General features: G+C 40.3%; 1 protein-coding gene across 4 annotated transcripts in view; it reads right to left on the bottom strand.

The window, feature by feature from the left end:
• Window positions 1-22,749, bottom strand: part of PSEN1 (presenilin 1) — a 73,483-nt gene extending 50,734 nt beyond the window's left edge. The window contains exons 1-5 of one of the 4 annotated variants that reach the window (XM_046647210.1): window positions 22,638-22,749; window positions 18,973-19,090; window positions 17,315-17,393; window positions 14,370-14,451; window positions 14,141-14,280 (exon numbers count right to left, since the gene is read on the bottom strand). In XM_046647210.1, the coding sequence (XP_046503166.1) occupies window positions 14,141-14,227 (87 nt within the window). In that variant the 5' untranslated portion in view covers window positions 14,228-14,280; window positions 14,370-14,451; window positions 17,315-17,393; window positions 18,973-19,090; window positions 22,638-22,749. The remainder of the gene's footprint in view (window positions 1-14,140; window positions 14,281-14,369; window positions 14,452-17,314; window positions 17,394-18,972; window positions 19,091-22,637) is intronic. The other 3 variants (XM_046647209.1, XM_046647208.1, XM_046647211.1) reach the window with 3 other exon arrangements.
• Window positions 22,750-25,947: the final 3,198 nt, after the last annotated feature.

Below are 25,947 nucleotides of genomic sequence, written 5' to 3'. Positions count from 1 at the left end.
CAGATACACACACCAAAAAAAGGGCTAGATTTCATATCAAAAACATAAAATGTGGGAAGAGGAGAGTAAAAGAGTACAGCTTTTAGCAAGAGGTTAAACTAAAAAGACCATCAAATTAATATAGACTGCTATATATGTAGGTTACTATAGATGAACCTCATGGTAATCAAAAACCAGGAACCTACAATAAATACACAAAAAAGTTAAGAGAAAGGAACCCAAACATAATACTAAAGAAAGCCATTGGGGCCAGCACTGTGGCCAAGTAATTAAGTTCGCATGCTCCGCTTTGGCAGCCCAGGGTTTCACCAGTTCGGATCCTGGGCACGGACACGGCACCATTCATCAGGTCATGTTGAGGCAGCATCCCACATAGTACAACCAGAGGCACTCACAAGTAGAATATACAACTATGTACTGGGGAGCTTTGGGGAGAACGAAAAAAAAAAAAGATTGGTAACAGATGTTAGTGCAGGTGTGAATCTTTGAAAAAAGAAAAAAAGCCATCAAACCACAGGGAAGAGAGTAAGAGAAGAAGACAGGAATAGAGAATTACTAGAACACCCAGGAAAAAAGTAACAAAATGGCAATAAGTACATTCTTATCAATAGCTACTTTAAATGTCAATGGACTAAATGATCCAATCAAAAGACATAGGGTGGCCAACTGGATAAAAAAACAAGACCCATATATATGCTGCATACAAGAGACACACTTCAGACCTAAAGACACTCACAAACTGAAAGTGAAGGGATAGAAAAAGATACTCCATGCAAATGGCAATGAAAAGAAAGCTGGGGTAATGATACTTATATCAGACAAAATAGTTTGAAACAAAAAGTGTAACGACAAAGAAGGGCACTACATAAAGAGATAAAGGGAACAATCCAACAAGAGGGTAGAACACTTATTCCTATGTACTCTACATACCTATGCACCCAACAGAGAAGCACCTAAATATATAAAGCAATTATTAATAGACATAAAAGGAGAAATAGACATTAACACAATAACAGTAGGGGACTTTAACACTCCACTTACACCAATGGAGAGATCATCCAAACAGAAGATCGATAAGGAAACACTGGCCTTAAATGACACATTAGACCAGATGCATTTAGTAGATATATACAGAACATTCCATCCCCAAACTGCAGAATACACATTCTTTTCAAATGCACATGGAACATTCTCCAGGATACATTACATATTAGGCCACAAAACAAGTCTCAATAAATTTAAGAAGACTGAAATAATACCAAGTATCTTTTCTAACCGCCATAGTATGAAAGTAGAAATCAACTACAGGAAGAAAATCAGAAAAGACACAAATATGTGGCAATTAAACAAAATGATACTGAACAACTACTGGCTCAACAAAGAAATCAAAGGAGAAATAAAAAAATACCTGGAGACAAATGAAAATGAAATTACAACATGCCAAAATTTATGGGATACAGTAAAAGCGGTTCTAAGAGGAAAGTTCATAGCAAAGCAGGCCTACCTCAATAAACAAGAAAAATCTCTAATAAACAATCTACCTGTGCACCAAAAGGAACTGGAAAAGGAAGAAAAAAGCCCCAAATCAGTAGAAGAAAATAATAAAAATCAAAGCAGAAATAAATGAAATAGAAACTAAAAAAAAATAGAGGAGTGACATCAGCATCATGGTGGAATGAGCACTTCCTTTAGACTCTTCTCATAAGATCCAACAAAAAGGACATTCATAAACCAAAAGAGGACATTCACACAATACAAGAGACGTCTGAGAGACTCATGCAGCCATATGTCTAAAGGTGGATGCTGGAACCCCCAGGAAGAAGTGGAAGGAAGTCAGGGGATCTATTTTCCCTCCCCAGAAGTGACCTAGGATGTAAGACTATGCATGGGACTACAAGGAGAGGGAGGAAGGACAACTCTCTGCAGGAAGGCCTTTGCACTCCGAATTGCCTCCTAGCCATGGTAAAGCTCCATACATAGAAGGCTAAGCTATTGTCGGGGTGTCTTCATCAAGCCAGCATTCTAGGAGGGCAGATAGCAAGGGCAGAGTGAGAATGCCCCTGGAATCACGCACACAAAAGAAAGCGCCCCTCTCTGTGCCTGGTGCACAAGCTTGGCCAGTTCACCAGAGCAAGGGATCCCCGCCAGAGTGCCTGTGCATACATTAGTAAAGCAGAAGCCACAAGCAGGCAATCGCAGATGGGCCCTGTCAGCATAAATTCCAAAAGACAGGCACAGACGCCAGAGATCTCAGCAGGCTCAGAATACACAGATCCTGCCCCAGGCCCAGCGGTGGCAGGTGGAATCTGTGACCAGATACTACCAACAGACAAAGTCACAAATCTACCCCATCAAATGATATGATGAGGTATATTAATACTCCAGACCAGAAGGAAAATGACAAGCACCTTGAAATCAATCCTGAAGGCACAGGAATTTACAATCTAAATGACAAAGAATTCAAAATAGCTATCATAAAAAATATCAACGAGTTTGGGGAAATTCAGAGAGATGGTTCAATGAAATCAGGAATAAAATTGATGAACAGAGAGAATTCTTCACAAAAGAGATTAAAACTATAAAGAAAAACCAATCAGAAATGCTGGAGATGAAAACACAATGAATGAGATAAAGAAAAATCTGGAATCCTTGAATAAACAGAGCTGATATTATGGTGGAGAGAATTAGTAATCTGGAGGACAGAAACATAGAAATACTTCAGATGGAGAAGACAGAACTAAGACTAAAAAGAAATGAAGAAATTCTCTGAGGGATAAATTCTTAGAAGCATAAAACCTCCTAAAACTGAATCAAGAAGAAATAGAGAATCTGAATAGACAAGACACAAGTAAAGAGATTGAAACAGTAATCAAAAACCTCCCCCAAAATAAAAGTCCAGGACCAAATGGCTTCTCTGGAGAATTCTACCAAACATTCAAAGATTTGTTACCTATCCTTCTCAAACTATTCCAAAAAGCTGAAGAAGACAGAACAATTCCAAACACATTTTACAAGGCCAACATCACCTTGATCTAAAAGCCAGACAAGGACAACACAAAGAAGGAAAATTACAGGCCAACATCACTGATGAACATAGATGCAAAACTCCTCAACAAAATATCAGCAAACCGAATACAGCAATACATTAAAAGGATCAAACACCATGATCAAATGGGATTCATACCAGGGACGCAGGGATGGTTTCACATCTGCAAATCAATGTGATACACCACCTTAACAAAATGAGGAATAGAAACCACATGATCATCTTAACAGATGCAGAGAAAGCATCTCACGAGGTTCAACATCCATTTATGATAAAAAAAAAACTCTCAATAAAATGGGTATAGAAGGAAAGTACCTCAATATAATAAAGGCGATATATTACAAACCCATAGCCAACAGCATACTCAACAGGGAAAAACTGAAAGCCATCCCTCTGAGAATAGGAACCAGACAAGGATGCCCACTTTCACCACTCTTATTTAACATAGTATAGGAAGTCCTAGCCAGAGCAAGCAGGCAAGAAAAAGAAATAAAAGGGATCCAAATTGGGAAGGAAGAAGTAAAACTGCCACTATTTGCAAATGACATGATTTTATATAGAGAAAACCCTAAAGAATCCACCAAAAAACTTTTAGAAATAATAAACAGGGGCCAGCCCAGAGGCATAGCAGATAAGTTTGCATGCTTTGCCTTGGCAGACTGGGGTTCACCAGTTGAGATCCTGGGCGTGCACCTATGCATCACTTATCAAGCCATGCTATAGCAGGAGTCCCACACACAAAATAGAGGAAGACGGGCACAGATGTTAGCTCAGGGCCAATCTTTCTCAGCAAAAAGAGGAGGATTGGTGGCAGATGTTAGCTCAGGGCTAATCTTCCTAAAAAAAAAAAAAAAGGGAAAGAAAAGAATATGGTAAAGTCACAGGATACAAAATCAACATACAAAAATCAGTTGCATTTCCATACACTAACAACGAAGTAGAGAAAGAGAAATTAAGAATACAATCCCGCTTACAATTGCAACAAAAAGAATAAAATACCTAGGAATAAATTTAACCAAAGAGGTGAAAGACCTGTACACTGGAAACTATAAAACATTGTTGAAAGAAACTGAAGAAGACACAAAGAAATGGAAAGATACTCCAGGCTCTTGGATTGGAAGAATTAACATAATTAAAATGTCCATACGGGGGCTGGCCCCGTGGCCGAGTGGTTAAGTTCGCGCGCTCCACTGCAGGCGGCCCAGTGTTTCGTTGGTTCGAATCCTGGGCACGGACATGGCACTGCTCATCAAACCATGCTGAGGCAGCGTCCCATATACCACAACTAGAAGGACCCACAACGAAGAATATACAACTATGTACTGGGGGGCTTTGGGGAGAAAAATGAAAAAAATAAAATCTTTAAAAAAAAAAAAAGTCCATACTTCCTAAAGCAATCTACAGATTCAATGGAATCACTATCAAAGTTCCAATAAACTATTTCCAACAGAAACAGAACAAAGAATCCTAAAATTTATATGGAACAAACAGCCAAAGCAACCTTGAGAAAAAAGAACAAAGCTGCAGGTATCACATTCCCTGATTTCAAAATATACTACAAAGCTATAATAACCAAAACAGCATAGTACTGGCACAAAAACAGACACACAGATCAATGGAACAGAACCAAGAGCCCAGAAATATATCCACGCATTTATGGATAGTTAATTTTCAACAAGGGAGCCAAAAACATACAATGGGGAAAGGAAAGTCTCTTCAGTAGACAGTTTTGGGAAAACTGGACAGCCACATACAAAAGAATAAAAGGAGACCATTATCTTGCACCATACACAAAAACTAACTCAAAAAGGATTAGAGACTTGAATGCAAGATCTGAAACCATGAAACACCTAGAAGAAAACAGGCAGTACGCTCTTTGACATTGGTCTTAGCAGCATATTTTCAAGTACGGGGTCTGACTGGGCAAGGGAAACAATGGAGAAAATAAACAAATCAGACTACATCAAACTAGAAATCTTCTGCACAGCAAAGGAAACCATCAACAAAACAAAAAGACAACCTAACAATTGGGAGAAGATATTTGCAAACCATATATCTGATAAGGGGTTAATATCCAAAATATACAAAGAACTCATACATCTCAACGATAAAGGAACTAACAACCCAATTAGAAAATGGGCAAAAGATCTGGAGATTTTTCCAAAGATATACAGATGGCCCACAGGCACATGAAAAGATGTTCAACATCACTAATTATCAGGAAAATGCAAATCAAAACTAAAATGAGATATCACCTCATGCCCATCAGAATGGCTATAATTAACAAGACAGGAAATAATAAGTGTTGGAGAGGATGTGCAGAGAAGGAAATTCTAATACACAGCTAGTGAGAGTACAAACTGGTACAGCCACTATGGAAAATAGTATGGAGAGTCCTCAAAACACTAAGAATAGAACTACTATACAATCCAGCTATTTCACTGCTGGGCATTTATCCAAAGAATATGAAAACACAAAGGTGTAAAGATACACGCACCCCTACGTTCACTGCAGCATTATTCACAATAGTCAAAACTTGGGAGCAACCTAGGTGGCCATCAAGGGACAAATGGATAAAGAAGATGTGGTATATACACACAATGGAATACTACTCAGCCATAAAAAAGGATGAAATCTTGCCATTTGTGACAACATGGATGGACTTGAGGGTATTACGCTAAGTGAAATAAATCAGAGGTAGAAAGTCAAATACCGTATGATCTCACTCAAAGAGAAGACAAAAACAATAAACAAACACATAGGGACAGAGATTGGATTGGTGGTTATCAGAGGGGAAGGAGAAGAGAGGAGGGTGAAAGGGGTGATTAGGTGCATGTGTATGGTCATGGATTATAACTAGTCTTTGGGTGGTGAACATGATGTAATCTACACAGAAATCGAAATATAATGATGTACACTTGAAATTTATATAATGTTATAAACCAACGTTACTGCAATAACAAAAAAAAGAGAAAAGAAAAGGTGAGAACAATGCAACTCCTCCCCCCTGTTACTGGCACGAATTAAGGTGGTTTATTTGGGTTAGTTTTCTAGATAATCAAAGCTTAAAGTGTAACTCGAAAACAAATTTTTGATGAAAGTTTCAATAAGGTGTTATAAACATTTCAGCCTTTTAAAATAGAGACTGACAAACATAAACTAAAGCTTTTATTGATGATGAGGGCACAAAAAAAATTCCAATTACCAACACATGTGCTCTCAAAGACCCCATGCTATCATGCCTTTTTGGTTTCTTCTACGTCAGTTGTTCTAATCCCCCGACTACTGTCAGTCATCATGGAGAATCTTGAATGCTTCTCCCTTTCCACACATACTCTCCAGGTAGCATATCGTCCTTATGCAACCTCTTTGCATTCAAAAAATTTCCTTTTTAAAAACAGTTTTCTCTTTAAATTATGAGATAACTGTATTACAGAACATTTGGAAAAAATAAAAGGGGAAAATCACCAAAATCCTTGTCTTATTTTTCTGGTATAGACATAAAACAACGAATGGAACAGTTGAACATTAGCTGGACTATGTAGCAATTTCCAGTATAGTAGTTCAGCCCAGTCTTTCTTTCTAAGATATGGAAAACCTTTTATTGTACTAAGGGCTGCTAACCCATACTGCATACTTGTCTTAAATCATTATTGTTTTTTATCTTTTTGAGGAAGATTAGCCCTGAGCTAACATCCACTGCCAATTCTCCCCTTTTTGCTGAGGAATATTGGCCCTGAGCTAAGATCTGTGCCCAACTTCCTCTATTTTATACGTGGGACACCTGCCACTGCATGTCTTGATAAGCAGTACATAGGTCTGCGCCCAGGATATGAACTGGCGAACCCAGGCTGCCGAAGCGGAGCACAGGAACTTAACCACTACACCACTGGGTTGGCCCCTCTTAAATTATTTTTAGTAACAAAAATATAAATAAATTTAATTTTTAAAAGGAAAGAATAATTCCCCTACTTAAAACATTTAAAATATTCAGCATAAACAAACTGAAGCTACAGACTGGGAGAAAATATTTGAAAAGCCTATAGCCAACAGGAGATTAGTATCCCTCCTCCCTCCAAAAATATACTATATTTCCTCAAAATCAGTAAGAAAAAGACAAACAACCAATAGAAAAATGGGCAAAGAACATGAACAGGCAATTCACAAAAGAGGAAATGCACAAGGTCAGTAACCATAAGAAAAAAAGTTCAACTTCATTAGAAATTAAGAGAATCCACTAAAATAACACAGATGTCATTTCAAATCCATCCGACTGACACATCTTCTACAAAGATGTAAAAGACTGGAACTTGCCATACACTCTGGATGTACAATCACTTTGGAGAGCATACTCACAGTCTCTAACAGTTTCAGATCCAAATACCCCATCAGCAATTATCTTTGAGAAACTCACATGTGCAGGATTACTGAATCAGAATCCCACTGCAACACTGTTGGTTATTGTGGAAAAACTGGCAACTACCAAATATTTAGAAATAGGAGAATGGACAATTTTTATATATTCACAAAATAAAAGAAAATGAATGAACTAGAGCTACATGTATCTATATACACATAAATTCCAAAAACATCTCTCTTCTGCAACATGTACCTACATATAAACTGCAAAAATGTGGGAACTTTCTGCCACTACTTTTACACACATGCATATTTATCTAAAGATTTAAAACATGCAAAGTAATATTATATAACATTAAATATTTATATTCATAAATATAATATTTATAGTAATGATGAGATTTTCACATATTGAGGTATATGGGGTAACTATTTGAGTTCAAAACTCATTTGGCTCAAACTAAAAAGCCTGACTTATGACCTATCAAACATACATTGTACATCTACTTAATTGTTAAAGAATGCACTTTTTTATTTTTTTTTCCTTTTTCTCCCCAAAGCCCCCCAGTACATAGCTGCACATTCTTTGCTGTGGGTCCTTCTAGTTGTGGCATGTGGGATGCTGCCTCAGCGTGGCTTGATGAGCAGTGCCATGTCTGCGCCCAGGATTCGAACCAACAAAACACTGGGCTGCCTGCAGCGGAGCACGCGAACTTAACCACTCCGCCACGGGGCCAGCCCCTGCAATTTTTTTTTTAAAGATTTTATTTTTCCTTTTTCTCCCCAAAGCCCCCCGGTACATAGTTGTGTATTTTTAGTTGTGGATCCTTCTAGTTATGCTATGTGGGACACCACCTCAGCATGTCTTGATGAGTGGTGCCATGTCCTCATCCAGGATTCGAACTGGTGAAACCCTGGGCCGCGGAAGCAGAGCACGAGAACTTAACCACTCAGCCACGGGGCTGGCCCCCAAAGAACGCACTCTCTTAATATAAGAATGCATACTTCCCCTCCTATGCTCTATTGGTAACATCGGTTTAGTCCCTTTCCTGACTTTACATCATGTTGACCTGCTAATTTGCAACTGAATACCTCTTTGAAATTTTGATGAAAATGTATCCTGGGTGTGTTTAATGTAGGTCTTTGTTCTAAAAAGATGACTGTATTGAAACCCATGCTTCTCAGAACGCCTTGTAAGGCTTTCCTCAGTTATAATCCTCACTCTGGCTCATAACAAACTCATCCCAATTTTGATTTATAGGTTGGTTATAGATTATTTGCGTTGGCAGTATGATAAATACCAAATTCAGGATAGTAGCTACTATCCTAGGAAAAGAGGAAGGGGAATGTGGGAGAGGTGCTTCAATTTTACCTGTAATTTCTTTTTGTTATACAACTAGTCTACCTTTCCAAATTAAATGCAAAGTTTTGTTCTGTTTGGTTAGGATTTTGTTTAGTGTAGGATCAATCTATAATGGAAACAGAAAAAGCTTAGTGAAAACACTTCAAAAATAAAATATACACAGCAAATAAAACAAAATATTAAAGTTTAATGAAGTTGGGTGGTAGGTACATGGGTGCTCATTATATAATTTGCCATACTTTTGAAACCAGCAGAGAGTTACCTAATGATGATTAAGTAGCTAGGAACTAAAGTTCTTTTTCCTTTTTCCATTTATTGTTTATAGCTTTTAGGTGTTTAACCCACCCACTGTTAACTGTGCTGCTGAGGCAATATGCTCTCTGACTCCCACTAGGCTCCTACATATAACATCTTCCTGGAGCCTGGGTCACCATGGTAATGGGTGTGTGAGCTGTTTTTCAGGAGTTAGAACTCCCTGTCCACTTCAGGCTGGTTGAGACCACCAACTCATCAACTGGGCCCACAGAGATATCCAATAGGTGACCTTTTGACTTCAAGAGGCTAAAAACTCCACCCTCACATGCAGCTAACGTCGCCATTTTGTGAACATGGGTCCTATGAAGAGGCATGAAGTCTGACCACGCTTGCACAGATCATCAATTACCTCACCTTTCCTCACCTCCAATCACCTCTCTCCACATTTCAGACCACCTTGCCCCCATCCCATAAATATCCCTGAGTCCCTATTTTCGGGGAAGCTAATTTGAGGCTCATGTTCTCGCTTCCTCACATGGCTGCCTTGTGAGTAAACTCTCTGCTACAATCTCATTGTCTCAGTGTTTGGCTTTCTGAGCTGCAGGCAAAAACGAACCTAGTTCAGTAACAATTTTCTGTATATGCTTAAAATATTACACAATAAAAGATGTGAGAAATAAATATCTGAGATTAAAAAATCCACTGTTTTTCAGCTCTCTGACTAATCTCATCAAACTTCAAATCCCTTCACTGTGAATGAGATTATCCATAGCAGTCTACAAAAGGAAATCTATTTTCTGGACAAAGGCAGCCCACCACTGTATCTAAGGGTGGAAGAATGAAGCCAAGGACAACATCTGACTTTTGGAATGAGAAAAATGCTTTAAATGTTATTTTCTACTTGAACATTAACAAATATCATTATAATACTTGAAGTTACACAAGAAAGTCATCTAACTCAATAAGACTTGGTTCATCAGATCCAAAATGATTTCAATCTCATTATACTTCTGAGAGGGTAATCAACTTGATCCTATTTTCTCAGGACTGTCTCAGTTTTAAAATGGGAAATCTTGTGTTCCAGAAACCTCTCAGTCTCGAGCACACCGGGACAGTTGGCCTCCTTAACTTATGGTCACAACAAAACTTTTGGAAGAGAATTTATCTAGTAAACCATCTAATTTTACAGATGGTAAAAATGAGTACTAAGAAATTAAGTGAATTCAACCACAGTTACACACAACTGCTTTAAGTTACAACTGGATCAAAGTGAGTTCTTCCTTTTGAGAGACCTATTTATAGGTCACTCAACCACAGCCCCTAAATGCCAATTCATCATTGTTCTTGGACAGTTTCCAATATCTGGTTACCCTCTCACTTCTTTCCCACACTCAAACGATTGCCTCACAATATGGGTTCAAGACTAGGGATGCTCCTGACCTTGGAGGAAGAAACTGAGTAGAGGAAAGGAATAGAGGATCCACTTCTTCACACTAACCTTTGAATAGTCTGTAGGGAAGTTATACACTCTCCTCTCAGTTTCAAAAAATTCTGTATACATGTTTTTAAGATTGGCACCTGAGCTAACAACTGTTGCCAATCTTCTTTTTTCTTCTTCTGCTTTTTCTCCCCAAATCCCCCCAGTACATAGTTGCATATTTTCAGTTGTGGGTCCTTCTAGTTGTGGCATGTGGGACACTGCCCCAACATGGCCTGACGAGCGGTGCCATGTCCACGCCCAGGATTGGAACCGGTGAAACCCTGGGCCGCCGCAGTGGAGTGTGTGAACTTATTAACCACTTGGCCATGGGGCTGGCCCCTCAAAAATATTTTTAAATGAATTTTCTTTTTGTAATATTTAATGTAAGATAGCATGTTTGTGTACTCTAGAGGATATATAGATAAGTAAAAACACTTTATTAGAGTAGCTATTCAAAGGAAGGGAATACAGAAGGAAAATCTGCTCACTTATAGTCAATGTCACCAGAATGCAAGGCCCTAAAACTACATAATGTTTGCAACAGTATCTAGCACAGAGTCCAACACATTGAGGACATTACTCAATACATTAGTTTCCTTTCCTGAGCAGTGTGAAAAGACGACACTTTCCACATCTCTCAATTTCTTCTTGATTCCTCTAAACTAGCCACTGAGCAAATAAAGAAGAAAGCAGCCTAATAAGAATTTTCTATTCCTGCAGAGGCTTGTACTTGTGTTTAACGAACCCACTATCCAAGAGCAGAAATAAAAGAGCTGCTTTCAATTAATCCACAAAAACAGTCATCTATGTCCAATTTAAATTTGGACCTACCCTCACTTTTTCATAACCCATCAGAGCATATTTACAATGGCTTCTTTATAGCTAAAAAACTTAACAATGAGATTCTTTTCCTCTTTCTTTGGGGTTTTTTATAGTATAGCAGTGCAGAATGAATACACAGACTTCATATTTTTCTTCCCCAGAATTTTTTTCATATAATCTCTCCTTTCAGTATCGACATTTCTCTGGGGTAAGAGAGAGAAGAACAGAAAGAACAGCAGAGTGAGTCTGGAACTAGAAAGCACAGTTTTAAGTTCCAGGACTGTCATTTAATTTTCTGTGTGAGCTTGGACAAGCATTTAAACTGTAAAATGGGAATAAGACCAATCCCATGGTAATTGGAAAGTATAAGAATGTACACAGAAGATCTCTGTAAATTGTAGAAGGCAATTTTAAGGAGATAAACTTATTTGATATCACATTATCAATAGGAGAGTCAAAATTAAATAAATCAGGCCTGACTTTCTAGACAGTGCTGCCCTTAATAGATCTGGAAGGTACCACTGAGAACATTAGCGCTAAAACTAACCCATGAACACACATAATTATCAATAAAAATCCTGTGTCAATTGTACCTCCTCAACAGCACCTTTTATTTCAATTTATCAGTCACTAACATGTACAAGAAAGGCAGAAAAAAATACGAAGCCCCATAAAACCTAAGTGTGAAGGATATAAATAATATTACATTAACAATGGAGAGCTCAACATATGCTGAGCACTGTTCTTTGAGTTGGGGACACAGGAGCGAACAAAACAGATTACGGACCTGGCCTAGAGCAGCTTACAAATAGCAGGGGGAGGCAGGTAAACAAATCAACAAGTAAACAGACGGTATGCTAGAAATACTGGTAAGTGGTATGCTCGAGTAAAGCAGAGTAAGGTTACAGGGAGTGCCGGGTGGCAGGGAAGGGAGGAGCAGTCAGGAAGGCAAGGTCTCACTGCTAAGGTGACTCATGAGGTTACCTGAAGGAAGTAAAGGGAGCCATCTGAGAAGAGTTGGAGAATAACTCAGGGCCCAGAGGCAGAACGGTGGAAGCAGCTAGTGAGGGAGATGGTCGTAAGAGATAAGACAGAGATGGGACCTCAAAGACCAGATGTTACTCCAAGATAAGATGTCCTTGGACGGTTTGGGGACAGATGAGTGACATGTAACTATTGTTTTCAAAACTTGTTAGTTGTGGAATCTTTTGGTCAAAAGGATCCACAGATGATCAATAAGTAAAGTAGATAAAATAGGAGCGGCTCTGATTAAGGAAGGGTTACCCAGAGACCTGAGTCTGCTGTTCCCAGTTTTCCTCTTCCTCCTCTGACGTGACAGTTTAAAAATGATTACAAAGTCTGTAGCATGCAAACTTTCATATCCTGTATCCAAAAAACTTCATAATTTGGCCCCATCCTAACCTTTCAAAAAGCTATTCCTAGGGAACAGCAAAAAGGAATAAATCAAACTGCTGATGCGTAGTAGAGGAGCAAATATGTTGCCACAAGTCTCTGTAACACCCTTATCAACCAAGCACCAAGGCACAGGTGCCACAGTCCTGCTCCCTTCCCCCCCACACCCCTCAAGCAACATACTACCCATTTATAGCTTGTGTTCCCTTTCAGGGCTTCCCTTGATATTCATTTTAACTTGATCCCACTTGATTAAAAATATTCTAGCAATACTCTGTGATCTGCCTCTGATGACTATCTCCAGATACAGCCTGTCAATCTATATTCTAGGAAAATCCTTCCTCCACTAGTGTTATTTCTCCCACCAGCAATGACTTCCCAGTTTGCTCTGTTCTAATCCCGCCCACCTGTCAAAGCCTACTTGGCAAAGCCTCCCTCCCCACATTCTGACCCTTAGTTGGAATGATAAATCTTCAGAGTGTGAGGGGAACTTCCAAGCCAGGCCATCTAGTGCTCTAAAATTTATTGCTCATTCCATGGACTAACTCTGCAGATTTGGCTGGCAGTCTTCCAGTCTTTGTGACTGCTTTTAGTGACAAGCACACACTAGCCCATAAGACAGTCCATGTTCTTTCAGACGTATAGTAACCGTGAGAAAATTATTTTTACTGATCCAGAACCTGTTTCCTTCCACCACTAGTTCTGCCCTCTGGTTCTAACAGAGGAAAGTCTGACACAACACCCCACCACACCCCCAGCCTGAACAGCTTAGAGTTGGCCTTGTGTTTTCCCCCATTCCAGCTCTTCCTTTAAAAATCCTACCGATTTCCCAACCATCCCACAGGCCATCTGTGGAATCTGCATTCAATTTGTAATGATCGCAGGCAGATATGTCATCTGTATGTGTAGCCAGCGAAGCGTCTCTGTGTCCCATGCCACGGATTACACCCTTTCCCTGATCTTCTCCTTTGAACTCTCTTAGGGCTCTACACTTAGCCTTGCATTCATCATTGCACATTCTGTCAATCAGCATTTACTGAACACTGTCAGGAACCATGCCAGGTACTAAAAAAATAAAAGTAAATAAAATGTACTCAGCCCACAGAAGAGTAAGAGCAAGACAGGTAAAACAATAAATAGCTGGGGAAGCTGGAGAAGGCTTCAATGGAGGAGGTGACATCTGGGCCAGGGAGAAACTGTATCAACATCCATGTCTCACACAGCCTTGGGTCCCCAGCACCAAAAGGGACAATGTTTTGCTCTCACTTGAAGTTCAGCAAATATGTAAATTTGGTAAAGCAGAGAAAGCCTGCTCAGCCCCCTCAGCCTCTCCCGGAGATGAGGGCGGGTGAACACTGACTCCACAGTCTGGCAAGGGCAGGTGCAGACGCTCACACTGTACCTGACTACGTACGCTATTGCTCAGGTGGTTGTCCTCAGACATCTGTGCATTCTGGAAGTAGGACAAGGGTGCAGGTAACTCTGTCATTGGAGCCACTGTATAGAAATACTTTTTCACAGAAAACAAAGCCTCCTGGGGTTCTGAAAAGGGAAAAAGAAAACAATTCTTTGGGCAGTACAATTATACGTTTATTTTAAAACACTTACAAATTACGTTTAGCAAAACAAACCTTTCTTTCATGTGTTCTCTTCCAGGCCAAGCTTTCTAAGGACCTCGACGGCTGCTGTCACCTGCAGGCTCCCGTATTAGGTCTGAAATAGGATTTTACCAGGTCACTCAGAGTTGATCAAATCCTAGTAAATCCATTCACACCAATCAAATACTTATAAGACCAATTTGTAAACCAGGAATGTATTAATTTCCCATGACCTTCAAATGATAAACTTTGTCAGCTCAAGATACCTCTTTGGTAATGAGTAAATCTACTTGAGATACCAAATGTTTTCAATCACAAAGATGTCCAATGATTTCAGATTTAGAGCCAAGGTAGTTCAACGATCTTAAAGAATGTTTTCTTCAACATGCTGACCAATCCAAACTAATTATTATATCTTCATAAAATTATTTGTCTAGTGCTTTTTGCAAAATTCTGTTATCTCATTTTATCCTTAACACAATGCCCCAAAGCAGGGTAAACAGGTAACACACCTACTTTACAAAAGCAGAAAGGGATCCAAGCTCAGTGACTTGCTTAAAGTCACAATTGGGTGCACCAGGACAACAACCAGACTCCTGACTCCCAGCCTCAGGTCTCTCCTCTGCACCTGGCGCAGCCTTATTTACACACATGACTGTCTCCCAGAGCTCACCCTCCTACAAGCACACGTTGCCATTGGCCTGTCTACCTCAATTTCCATCAGCCAATTCTTTATGATTTCAACTTCCCTTTTCATAGAAAGTCTTCGGAAATACAGAAGGAAAAAAATCTGTTTGCATCCAGAAGTATTCTAATTCACATACACTATCTAAAACATTACTATGTACACATTCACATGAAAGCATTTTGTCAATGTCCTGTTTCATTTTCACTTCAGGATTCTCTACCCTCTAAATACTCTATTGTTTTCATTCTAATGATTTTTCATCAAAGACATATAAAGTAACTTTTTCCTCTAGTAAAGGCAGTGAGTTTCAAATTAACCATCAATTATCTATATTTGGATCATTCAAATCATGGAAAGTTTTTAACCAAGGTATGCTTTCCTTTCTATCCTACTTGTTTTTATATACCATGCCTACCTTTCTCCTCCCCTCCAACTTCAGCCCATAGTTAGCTGGCATGTGATCAGGGGATTGCAAATTAATATTAACTAAACAAGACATAATTAACTAATGTAAATTTGCTTTAAAAAGAAAGTGAATTAGAAATAGAGATAACTTACTTTTATGGGGGTTACTCACTGGCAGGGGGTACACGGGAAGCTTTTGGGAATATTGGTAATGTTCTGTTTCTTCATCTGGGTGCTAGTTACACAGGAGTTTTAGTCTGTGAAAATTCACTGAGCTCTACACCTATGTATCTGCACACATTTCTATATACTTCAACTAAAAAATTCAAATAGATTTTTGTGGAAGTAAACTCATATTTAGGGTTATTCGTACCATTGGTCCTCTCTTTCAAAATGGATAAAATTAAGACGTGGCAATATGTACATTAGCTTACCCAAAAGAGAGGAGCACTGCAACAGACCAGTTATACGTGTTTTCTAAGTACAATAAGTATTCAAAGTAAATGTTCTGACCTATGGGTCTAGATTTTTAAAAGTTGACTATATACTTGAAACTTTAACATTCAGGTGATTAATGATGAGCAAATAAAACACATATTATTCCCTTCTTTCCCACAAAAACATTTAGTACAATATCTACTACCTCAGCAAACCCAGAAATGCCAAAAATGATGGCAAACAGAAAAAGCTGCAATTGGTTACCTTCACTGGATGCTCTGAGGACTATACCATATCATTTAAAGGCAGCTCTGTAACAGAAAACCCTTAGAAACCTGTCATTAATTTCTCATATGCGGGCTGGCCCAGCAGCGCAGCAGTTAAGTTCGCGCACTCCACTTCTGCCACTTGGGGTTCGCCAGTTCAGATCCCAGGTGCAGACCTATACACCACTTATCAAGCCATGCTGTGACAGGCGCCCCACATATAAAGCAGAGGAAGATGAACACGGATGTTAGCTCAGGGCCAGTCTTCCTCAGCAAAAAGAGGAGGATTGGCAGCAGACGTTAGCTCAGAGCTAACCTCCTCAAAAAAAATTTCTCATATGATCTCTCAGAAACAAAAGAAGTAACAGTGTCAGCCAAATGAAACAAGCAAAGGGCAAGAAAGGGCAACGCAGGCAAAAATAAATAAGGAGTAAATGAAATGAATTACATTTAGAGGGAAAATATGAACAGAAGTGACTACCCATTCACTAAACAAGAGTTTACTGGCTATTTATATCAAAACTCAGAGAGAGATGCTGAGAGGATCTGAATAATTAGTTATGTTCCCTTTACCCATTTTACAGATGAAAACAATGAGGCACACAATTTCACTAACCTGCCCAAGGTCACATCCAGTAAGGAAAGGAGCATGGCAAAGGCTCACATATTACACTGTGCTGCCTCTGTGCAAAACTCCATCTCTGCTCTTTAGGAATTTGTAACAATGACTAATAAGATATACAGAGCTGATATTTATTAATAGTAAAACTAATGCTTAGAAGTAAATGAGATCTTAAGAAAAATGGTAGTAAATGACATCTTAAATAGTTTCCATTATTAGCCTTATGCCTGTAGGATCTGTTCAGCCATTACAAGAAATCATATAAATTGATTATCATATTGGAGCTTTCTCAGACAAATCTCGTAAGAATCATCAATAATACAGTAGTCACTTTAGCATATCCCCAATACTATTTTTCAAAGGCATATCTGTATTTACACATGAATTAACTAAGGCCCAGGAAAGGTGAAAGAATTTGCCAGCACAATTATGGGGCAAGTAACACCAGTTCCAGAACCCAGGTCTTCTGATGCCCAGCCCAGGTCTTTTCCAGTTCACCCAAAGAAAGCTCATGCCTCCACTGATGCTTTGAAGATCACAATGCTACAGGGTGACCCACCCTGGAAGAGCTGCTCTTCACATGGAGCTCAGCAGGAAGCAGAGGCAGGCAACAGGACTAGCCAGGTCTTCAGTCAGGCCTGGTGAACAAACAAACATTGTTGGTACAAAGAAAGGAGAAGCCAAAGCCAGATTTGACTCTGGTCCAGGAACAGCTGAAAACAAGTGATGACTGCATGGCCAATGATCCCACTGTTCAGGGAGCGTGACAAAAGACACTAGTGGACTTTATAACCTTCTTAGCAGTGCCCTGAGAACAAGAAAAGACAGTTGTCGGGAAGTGAGGATTTTTCATGTGACCTGGATCGCAGAGGGAGTAAGAGTATGGATGGAAGCAGATTTTGGTGTTTTCTCTTTCTGGTCACCCGCTAAAGATTTTCTGAAACTGACAGAGCATAATACTTGAATTCATTGCCATCCACTTCCTTTTTCTCAAAACACTTTCTCAATCAGATAAAAAGAAAAAGTAATCCTTTTCTGATGGGCAACTACATTTTCTTTCTATTACATACAAAAAGACTTAAAAAACCCCAGGAGAATACAAATAATCTTAAAGCTTAGTTGTGCTGGACAAAAAAATCTATCTAACCAGAAAATCTTCTCTCCATCAGCACTTCAAAAAGTATCACAGGAGCAATGCTTAGAATCTCAAAGTAAGCTTATTAAAAGTCCCAGTTAAGGAAGGGTCAACAGAAAAGTATATGTCTGTCTCTCACTACATCCCAAAGTAACAACTAAACCTCAAACTCTTACAGCACATTTACTTAATTACTGATACCATTTTCTTTCTTCACTCAGAGATAAATGTAAACAAAATTTATATTCCACAGAAACAAACATCTTCAGGAGACTTTCTATCATGATCTTCTCCAGCACAAAGGGCTTGTCGCTTGCTTTAATGACTCCAGCCACTTAACTAGTTTCTCTCTCTCTCACTTAAAAAACCACAGAAAGTACTTTTTAAAAGTATCTTTGTATTGTAACGCTAGGAAGTCTTCAAGTGCCAAATGAGCTTGTGATTTGTTCTTTTTCCACAAAAGTTTTAATCAGCCTTGGTGTTACTTTGACAGCTTGTTCCTGGACAGGCTGCCCAAGTTCTGATTACTGTATACGGATGGGCTGGGAGAGCCTCTACTTGAGTTTTTAAAAGCTCACATCCAACAATAAATGTAACCAACCTCCAAACTGCATTCTCTCATTAAAATTAATAAAGACAGGCCCGTTGGTGTAGTGGTTAAGTTCACACACTCCGCTTCAGCAGCTGGGGGTTCCCAGGTTCAGATCCCAGGCACGGACCTACATGCTGCTCATCAAGCCATGCCACGGTGGTGTCCCACTACAAAACAGAGGAAGACTGGCACACATGTTAGCCAGGGACAATCTTCCTCACCAAAAAAAAAAAAAAAGAAACTAAAGTAAAACTAATTTGAAATTAATTTAAAACTTCAGGAACACATCCTGGAAAGACTCCTCTGAATTTTAAAAGAATAGGAGCAAATAATTTCCCCAACGCTGTAAGAGGTTCTGTGAAAGTGGTAGAGCCTAAAAAGAGCAAGGCTAGTGATACATCCTATTTGGTGACTTTGTTCCCCCTTCCACCCCACGCCACTTCTGTGAACCATCTGAGGCAGATTAGATGACTATTCAGCAAATACTCACGCCTTCCCCCAGCATCCTCACGGGAAGAATATATCTCTCCTCTCCGGTGATATTGGACTTGGCCCTCTGACTTGTTTTGGCCTCAAGGTGGGTGCAGTCTGCTACCCACTCCATGCCTCTGGGCACAATCATACGACTTGTTTTGGTCAACGGGATCTAGCAGATATGGCGCAAGCAGACACTTGAACTGCGCTTGTGCGATTGCCTTGTGCAGAAGTTGTACTTCTGCACTTCTGCAGTTGCCTTGAGAAGAGCTTACCGTGGGTAGCCACTGCCCCTTCAGCCTGGGCCCCAGAATAAGACATGCAAAGCAGAATTGCCCTAACTGACCCAGAGACCTATACCTTGAAGCAGAGCCTTGTGTGAGAACAAATGCTCTAAGGCACTGAGTTTTGGGAGCTCTCTTATGTAGAATTATCATAATTGTTGTTAAAAAATAATGGTTATGTGGGCTCAGAAGACACAATAAAAATGAACAAAGACTTATAAATCCAGGATCCTTTATCTGAAACCCTTAGGACTAAATGTGTTTAGAACTTGTATTTTTTTTTCGGATTTTATAAAGGTAATATGATGCAAATACCATATGTTTTATAATGCCCCTTCAGGGTCTTAGATAGAACCACAAAATCAAACACATTAATAAATATATAATGAAACATATAAGTAGTCTATACATGGCTTCAGGTTAGATTTTGCTGTCAAATGAATCATGAAAAGGCTGTTGGTTTTCTCAGGGGGTTTTGGATTTCAGAATTGTGGATATGGGACTACGCTCCTGTATTATCAATATTTGTATAATTACAAAGAATCTTTCCAGAAAACATTTAATTTCAATAACTCTACATGGAAGGTATGATTACCCCGAGTCATTGTCTCAAATTTGCTGTGGAAATGGGTAGAATACAACTAATCTTTAATGAAAAAATAACTACATCTAATTAATTTGTAAATCATTGGGTATACTCAGCAATGCCTGCATTCTCTCTTTTGTTTTAGATCAACTTAAGGAACTGTACAAGGCATTCTGAAAAGCAAACATTAATTCCCTTTAATCAAACAAACACAGGGTTTCTGCTACAGACACTATAATAGGTGCTGGGGATGCTACTGAATCAGATAATGCTCCTGTTTATTTAAGGAGCCTACTATCTAGAGAAGAAGACAGACAAGTACATTTTTATATTAATTATATGTTGAAATAAAAATATTTTAGATGTATTGGGTTCCATAAAATATATTATTCAAATTAATTTTACCTATTTTTTTCCTATCTTAGAAAAAACTGCTTATTAGAAAACTTAAAATTAACATTTGTTAATTTTACAATTACAATTGGAATTACAATTAGAAATTACATTAAAAAATTAGAAATTAATTACAATTAGAAACACATTGTGTTTCTACTGGACAGTGCCGCTCTAAATCTTCAGTTCTTTCTGCTACATCAGGTCTAATATTGAAAATCCCTGACAACCTTTTCCTTCCTGAAGCTTCCCTCCCTTCCTCAGCTTTTATGACACTGCACCGTGGAGGTCTCCTCCCACCACTCATTCTCAGCTGCTTCCTCACCCTTCTCCCATCCCCTCATTACCAGTGTTCCTAAGGGTCTGTTAGGGCCACCTTCCTTTCCTTAGGCCTCTCCTCCACTGCTCCAACATCAACATCAACTAGTAAGTCTATTTAAGCAACTCTCATGTTTACAGCTCCAGGCCTGTCCATGGGACAATTTCAACTGCTGGCACTTCAAAAGTGATACTTCCAAACCACTTCCTCATCCTCCTCTCTAGACTAGTTCTTTGCTCCTAACTTCCTTATTTCTGTGATCATTTCCCTCATCCTCCAAACTTAAAGCCTCCTAGTCAACTTTACACTTGATTTGTTGCTCCTCAATTGGTGGCTACGTCCTATTCATGTTTTTCCTCCTTTCTAAGCCTCTGCCATCATCAAAGATCAAACTCTCATTATATCTTGCCTGAATTATGCAAAAGTCTTATCCATTCTAGCCCCAACTATCAGATTAACACGCCTAAAGCAAAGCTCTGATGACAACAGTGCCACACTTAAAACACCTTCCAAATCTGCCTGGCATCTACCACACCAAGGAGAGGCAGTATTAGGGGTCTTTTGAAAGGTTTTTCAGAATATAACCAAAAGTCAGTCTCTCCCTGCAATCTGATATAATGGTAGTGGGAGAGCAAGAGGAGAAGGAACCTGGATCTGAGCAAGAGGAAGAGGACCACATAAGCTTTGTTAACAGACAAATATTTTATCTTTTTTTCTAGGATGACACTCAGATACCAACTTCCAAACTTCAGTTCTCCCCAAATGGAAATTCATGCAGCAGTCTAGGACTAGCAGCAGCCATTAACTTAAAATTCAGCAATAAATTATATCCATTCAGAGGAAAGTATACCCAGAACTGGGAGAACTGTCTACTCAAGGACCAGGAGTAGAACAGCAAATCAGATGACAGATGTCATTTCTATCATCTATGGGCGGGCAGGGGGAGATCCATGCACTCAATAAATAGGCCTCTTTTGTAACTGTTAAGGGCTTGTTATTAAATGGGAGTGGAGCTGGGGGACTTAAGTTGGTTGAACTCTGCAAATGAGTTAAGGAGAACTGAAATAGGCTTTTGCAGGTGACTGAAATCAGCCAAATGCAACAAGCTCCAATCTACTTTCCTGTTTTAGCCTCCTTCCTAACAGTTATTTAATGTTCAGAGTGGGTTACTGGACGCTCACGTTCCAGAGGGTCCCTGTTTGTAGCACATCCTCTGATTATAATGCCCTCCCCACTTCAACTCCAAGGGTGAAAACCTTCCCATTGTAAAAGGTAACTCAAATAACAAGATTCCCTTAACCAGAGGTGATCTCTACCTGCATCAAACTTCACAGAATGTTATGACCTTTACAATGTGCTCTGTCAAATACTTATAATATATGCCATATAGTTATTTGCATCCTATTCTTATCTCCCATAGTAAACCTTGAATACTTTATTCATCTTGTTCAAAGCAGGCAAGCAATGTCTTTAAAATTATTATTAAATCACTTCCCTAAAAGAAAAGCAGATATTTGAAAAGAATCTGAGCGGGAAGAAGACGCAAATATCTAAGATATATGCAAAGCACGGGACATAACGCCTCGTGCGTGACACTCCCGATCAAGGGAAAGCATCAGACCCTGTTTTGCCCTCGGGCGTGAGACATAAGGAACTTAGCCCTGAGTGCCGCTCGCTTCCCCTGGACAAGGACACAGTCGGGGCATGAGGCGCGGAGTTTCACCAGTTGCTCAACCAGACCCGCGCCAGGCGCTTCCTCTTTCTGCTGCTCCACTCCAGTCAAGACGGTCAATCCCGGCCCAAGGCACCTGCGCCCTGAGATGACTTGGGGAAACCAGCACTTCCGGACCAAGGCTCCGAAGGGGAATGTCTCTTCAACACGACCGCGCCCCGCGCCCGGAGCCCGAGAAACGGGCCGCCCCTCCTCGTTCCCACACGGGGTTCCTCGGTCCCCGCTCGGCCGCGCCCCGCTCCTCATCCTCGAGGACACCGGTTCCGCGACCCGGGCGGCGACAAAGGGCCGGGCCCTGCCTGCGGCCGCCCGTGTCGGCACCAGGTGAGGGGTTCCTTCGCCTCTCCCAGGACTCCCCATCACGCACCTACTCTTTCCTCGCCTTTCCCGCCGGCCGCTCGCAGCTGAGGTTGCCCCCAGAGCAGCGGCTGTTTTGTTTCCGATGTGAAATCGCAGCCTCTGTAGATGCCCGGCCGAGGCCCCGCCTCAAAGGCTTCACTGGTGTCGTCATTTCCGGCTCTGGCGTCGTTGGCTGCCGGTTCGCCAGGGGAGGGGCGGGACCTGGAGGAGGCAGGGCGGGGCCCACCGGCGGAGGGGCGGGGCCCAGATGCAGTGTGTGGGGCTTCCGGTGAAAGCTAGGACAGCGAGGGGAATCCTGCGCTCCCGCCGGCCTCCCCGACCTGGAGGAACCCGCCCGTAGTGCCAGCCTGAGTTTGAGGTTGTCGGGGATCCAAGACTGCTCTTGGGCTAAGGACCAAAGTTTGTACGTAAACTGAGCCCAGCGTGTGCTTCTCCCGGCCTCCAAGTGATGGCATCTTAAATCTAACGTTTCTTTCGTTTCTCTGTAGTACCTATTTTGTAGTTTCTCAATGCGAATCAGCTGCACCACAGTCAAAATGACGCTAATTAAATTGTAAAGACCTGTGCTCCGCGCCCCTCTCCCCCCCAAGAATCAAAACTTCTGGTGGGTGAGGAAATCTGAGAAACTGCCTTTTAAACAACCACAGTCTGGGATTCTTGGGCTCCAAGTTTAAGAACCAGTCTTCCTATACAGTAAGCTTCTAGAGAGCAAGAAGTGTGGCCTATTTTTGTAATCCTAAAACCTAACAGAGTATCAGGTACACAGTGAGTTGCTCAACGGTCGCTTGATTTTTGCATCTGCCAGCTTTTCATCCAAACTGCAGTAAAGACAGTACCAATAACTAACTCCCTAAGTAGCATACCACATTCATACAAGCATCTGAAAGTTAAAGTAAACAATGGATACTACACCATGTAAACCAAAGGTGAGCAATAGAGAAATGTTCAAAGTTACAGGTAATCAGAAAACTGAAAATGAAATCAACGATGCATGGCATCTTGCCAAATGAGATTTTTCATTTTTTTAAATTCCTCCAAGATAGCCCATCAGATTCCTAGAGCATCAATCCCCAATCCCTCTCTCCCTCCACCCCATATATGAATAGACTTAAATAGGTTTTACACACAACTTCATATTTAAAAACAGAAGTAGCACTAGTTTTTTCCATTAACAAGGAAAAGATAAGTTGGGGGAATAAAAAGGTTGACACCTCCCACCAAAAAGGATATTTTTTAAAGTCCTCATCTCCGAGCCCTTCTCTCTGTAAACTTCACAAGGGTAGGAACTTTTGCCTGTCTATTCACTTACATTTCGCAAGTGCTGAGAACAGTGCCTAGCACAAAAAAGAGTTCAATACATTTGTCAAACAAGCACAAGCCAAAACCCATTGATTTGTGAACTAGTTCAGTTTTTTTAATGTAATCTGGTAATATGAGTAAAAGTCTTAAAATGCTGACAGACTATTCTTAGAAACAATCTCAATACAAAAATTTTGGGCAAAGATTCTCATGGAGTAATTATTTATAGCAAATATTGGAAAGCTAAACGTCCTACAATAAATTATGGTTCACCCACTTCACAGAATGTCATTAAAACTATTTATAGGGGCTGGCCCCATGGCTGAGTGGTTAAATTCACGCACTCTGCTTCGGCGGCCCAGGGCTTCACCGGTTCGAATCCTGGGTGCAGACCTAGCACTGTTCATCAGGCCATGCTGAGGTGGCATCCCACGTACCACAACTAGAAGGACCCACAGCTAAAATATATACAACTATGTACTGGGGGGCTTTGGGAAGAAGAAGGAAAAATAAAATCTTTAAAAAAAAACTTTATAAAGATTATGCGTAACAGAAACATTCTTATGCTGTTAAAATAAAAAACAAAGACCTAAGACTTACGCACATATGTAAATACAACTATGTCAAAACACATTCCTGCAAAAAGGAAACAAAAAAGGTAATAAAAAAAAGCAACCAATGACTTTGAATAACTGGATTACAGATAATTTTTTCTTGTTTTCTGTATTTCTTCATCTTCTTACGAATACGAACACCTAGGATTCACGGAGGAAGAGGTGGCAAAAGACACTGGGAATAACAGAGACTGGAGGAATAAGGCAAAAGTGATATCCGAGACACTAAGGAAGAAGAGTCCCAAAGAGCAGATGTCCCTAGTGCTGAGATGAACCAGGGATTAGCGTCTTACAAGGTCACCGAGTCTCACTTAGGCTATGACCAGTCATCAGGGGAATGGTGAGATACAAATGCTGTGTGAGACTTGAGAAATTTGGAAGGCACATACAACTATAAGCTACTCATTGTGGAATCTCTATAGTGTAGGGAAGAGGAGATAGGATCCAAGGTTAAGTTTTTGGTTCTTTAAACTTATTCTGGGGGCTGGCCCCATGGCCGAGTGGTTAAGTTCGTGTGCTCCGCTGCAGGGGGCCCAGTGTTTTGTTGGTTCGAATCCCGGGCGCGGACATGGCACTGCTCATCGAGCCACGCTGGGGCAGCGTCCCGCATGCCACAACTAGAGGGACCCACAGCGAAGAATACACAACTATGTACTGGGGGGCTTTGGGGAGAAAAAGGAAAAATAAAAAATAAATAAATAAACAAAAAAAACTTATTCTGGACCGAAGGAAGAAAGAAGATAATGGAAATCCTTGAGCAAGGCTCAAGAAACTGCAAAATGTAGTTAGAAACCAAAGCCAGCGGAGTGGAGGAGGTCTTCGGAATAGGATGGATGAAGTATCTATCATTGATTATAGAAAGCAAAGGTTTAAGATGCGTGAAGTCATAAACTGGAGAGCTAGAGCTGCAGAGAATGTGCCTAATGACTTTTTTTAAAGTTAAGATTGTGTTAAGCTTGAGAGTTATTCGCTAAGTAAGGGGGAAAATCAAATGTTTTTTACTCATTCAGTGAATGTTTTTTCCATACCAACAATAGCAGTGGAGGTTCAAAAACAGTAAAAGCTGCGGTGTGTGGGAAGGCGCTAAAGTTCAGCAAAGGAATGAGAAAAATAGCACTGAGGGTCCAGACTATCTGCAGTGATGCATTTATATTTTCCCCAGAAGTGTTGTTGGAACTTGGGAGCAAGAATGGAGAAACAAATGATAAACATAATAAATGGTGGCAGAAACCAACAGTTAAGTTGTGAAAGACAAGCAGACAGGAAATCCAGAATGCCTGACGGATTAGAACCACTTGGAGGCGGCAGCCTGTGAGAGACTAGAGAGGCCAGAGCAGTCACTAGTCCGTAAAGTCAGTACCTGGTCTATCAGAAAACCAAGGCCAGTTCTTTACACCACTGACT

The sequence above is a fragment of the Equus quagga genome, chromosome 20 (genome assembly GCF_021613505.1).
Source record: "Equus quagga isolate Etosha38 chromosome 20, UCLA_HA_Equagga_1.0, whole genome shotgun sequence".
In the NCBI taxonomy this organism is placed as follows: Eukaryota; Metazoa; Chordata; class Mammalia; order Perissodactyla; family Equidae; genus Equus; species Equus quagga.
This window is presented reverse-complemented; position numbering and strand designations above follow the sequence as displayed.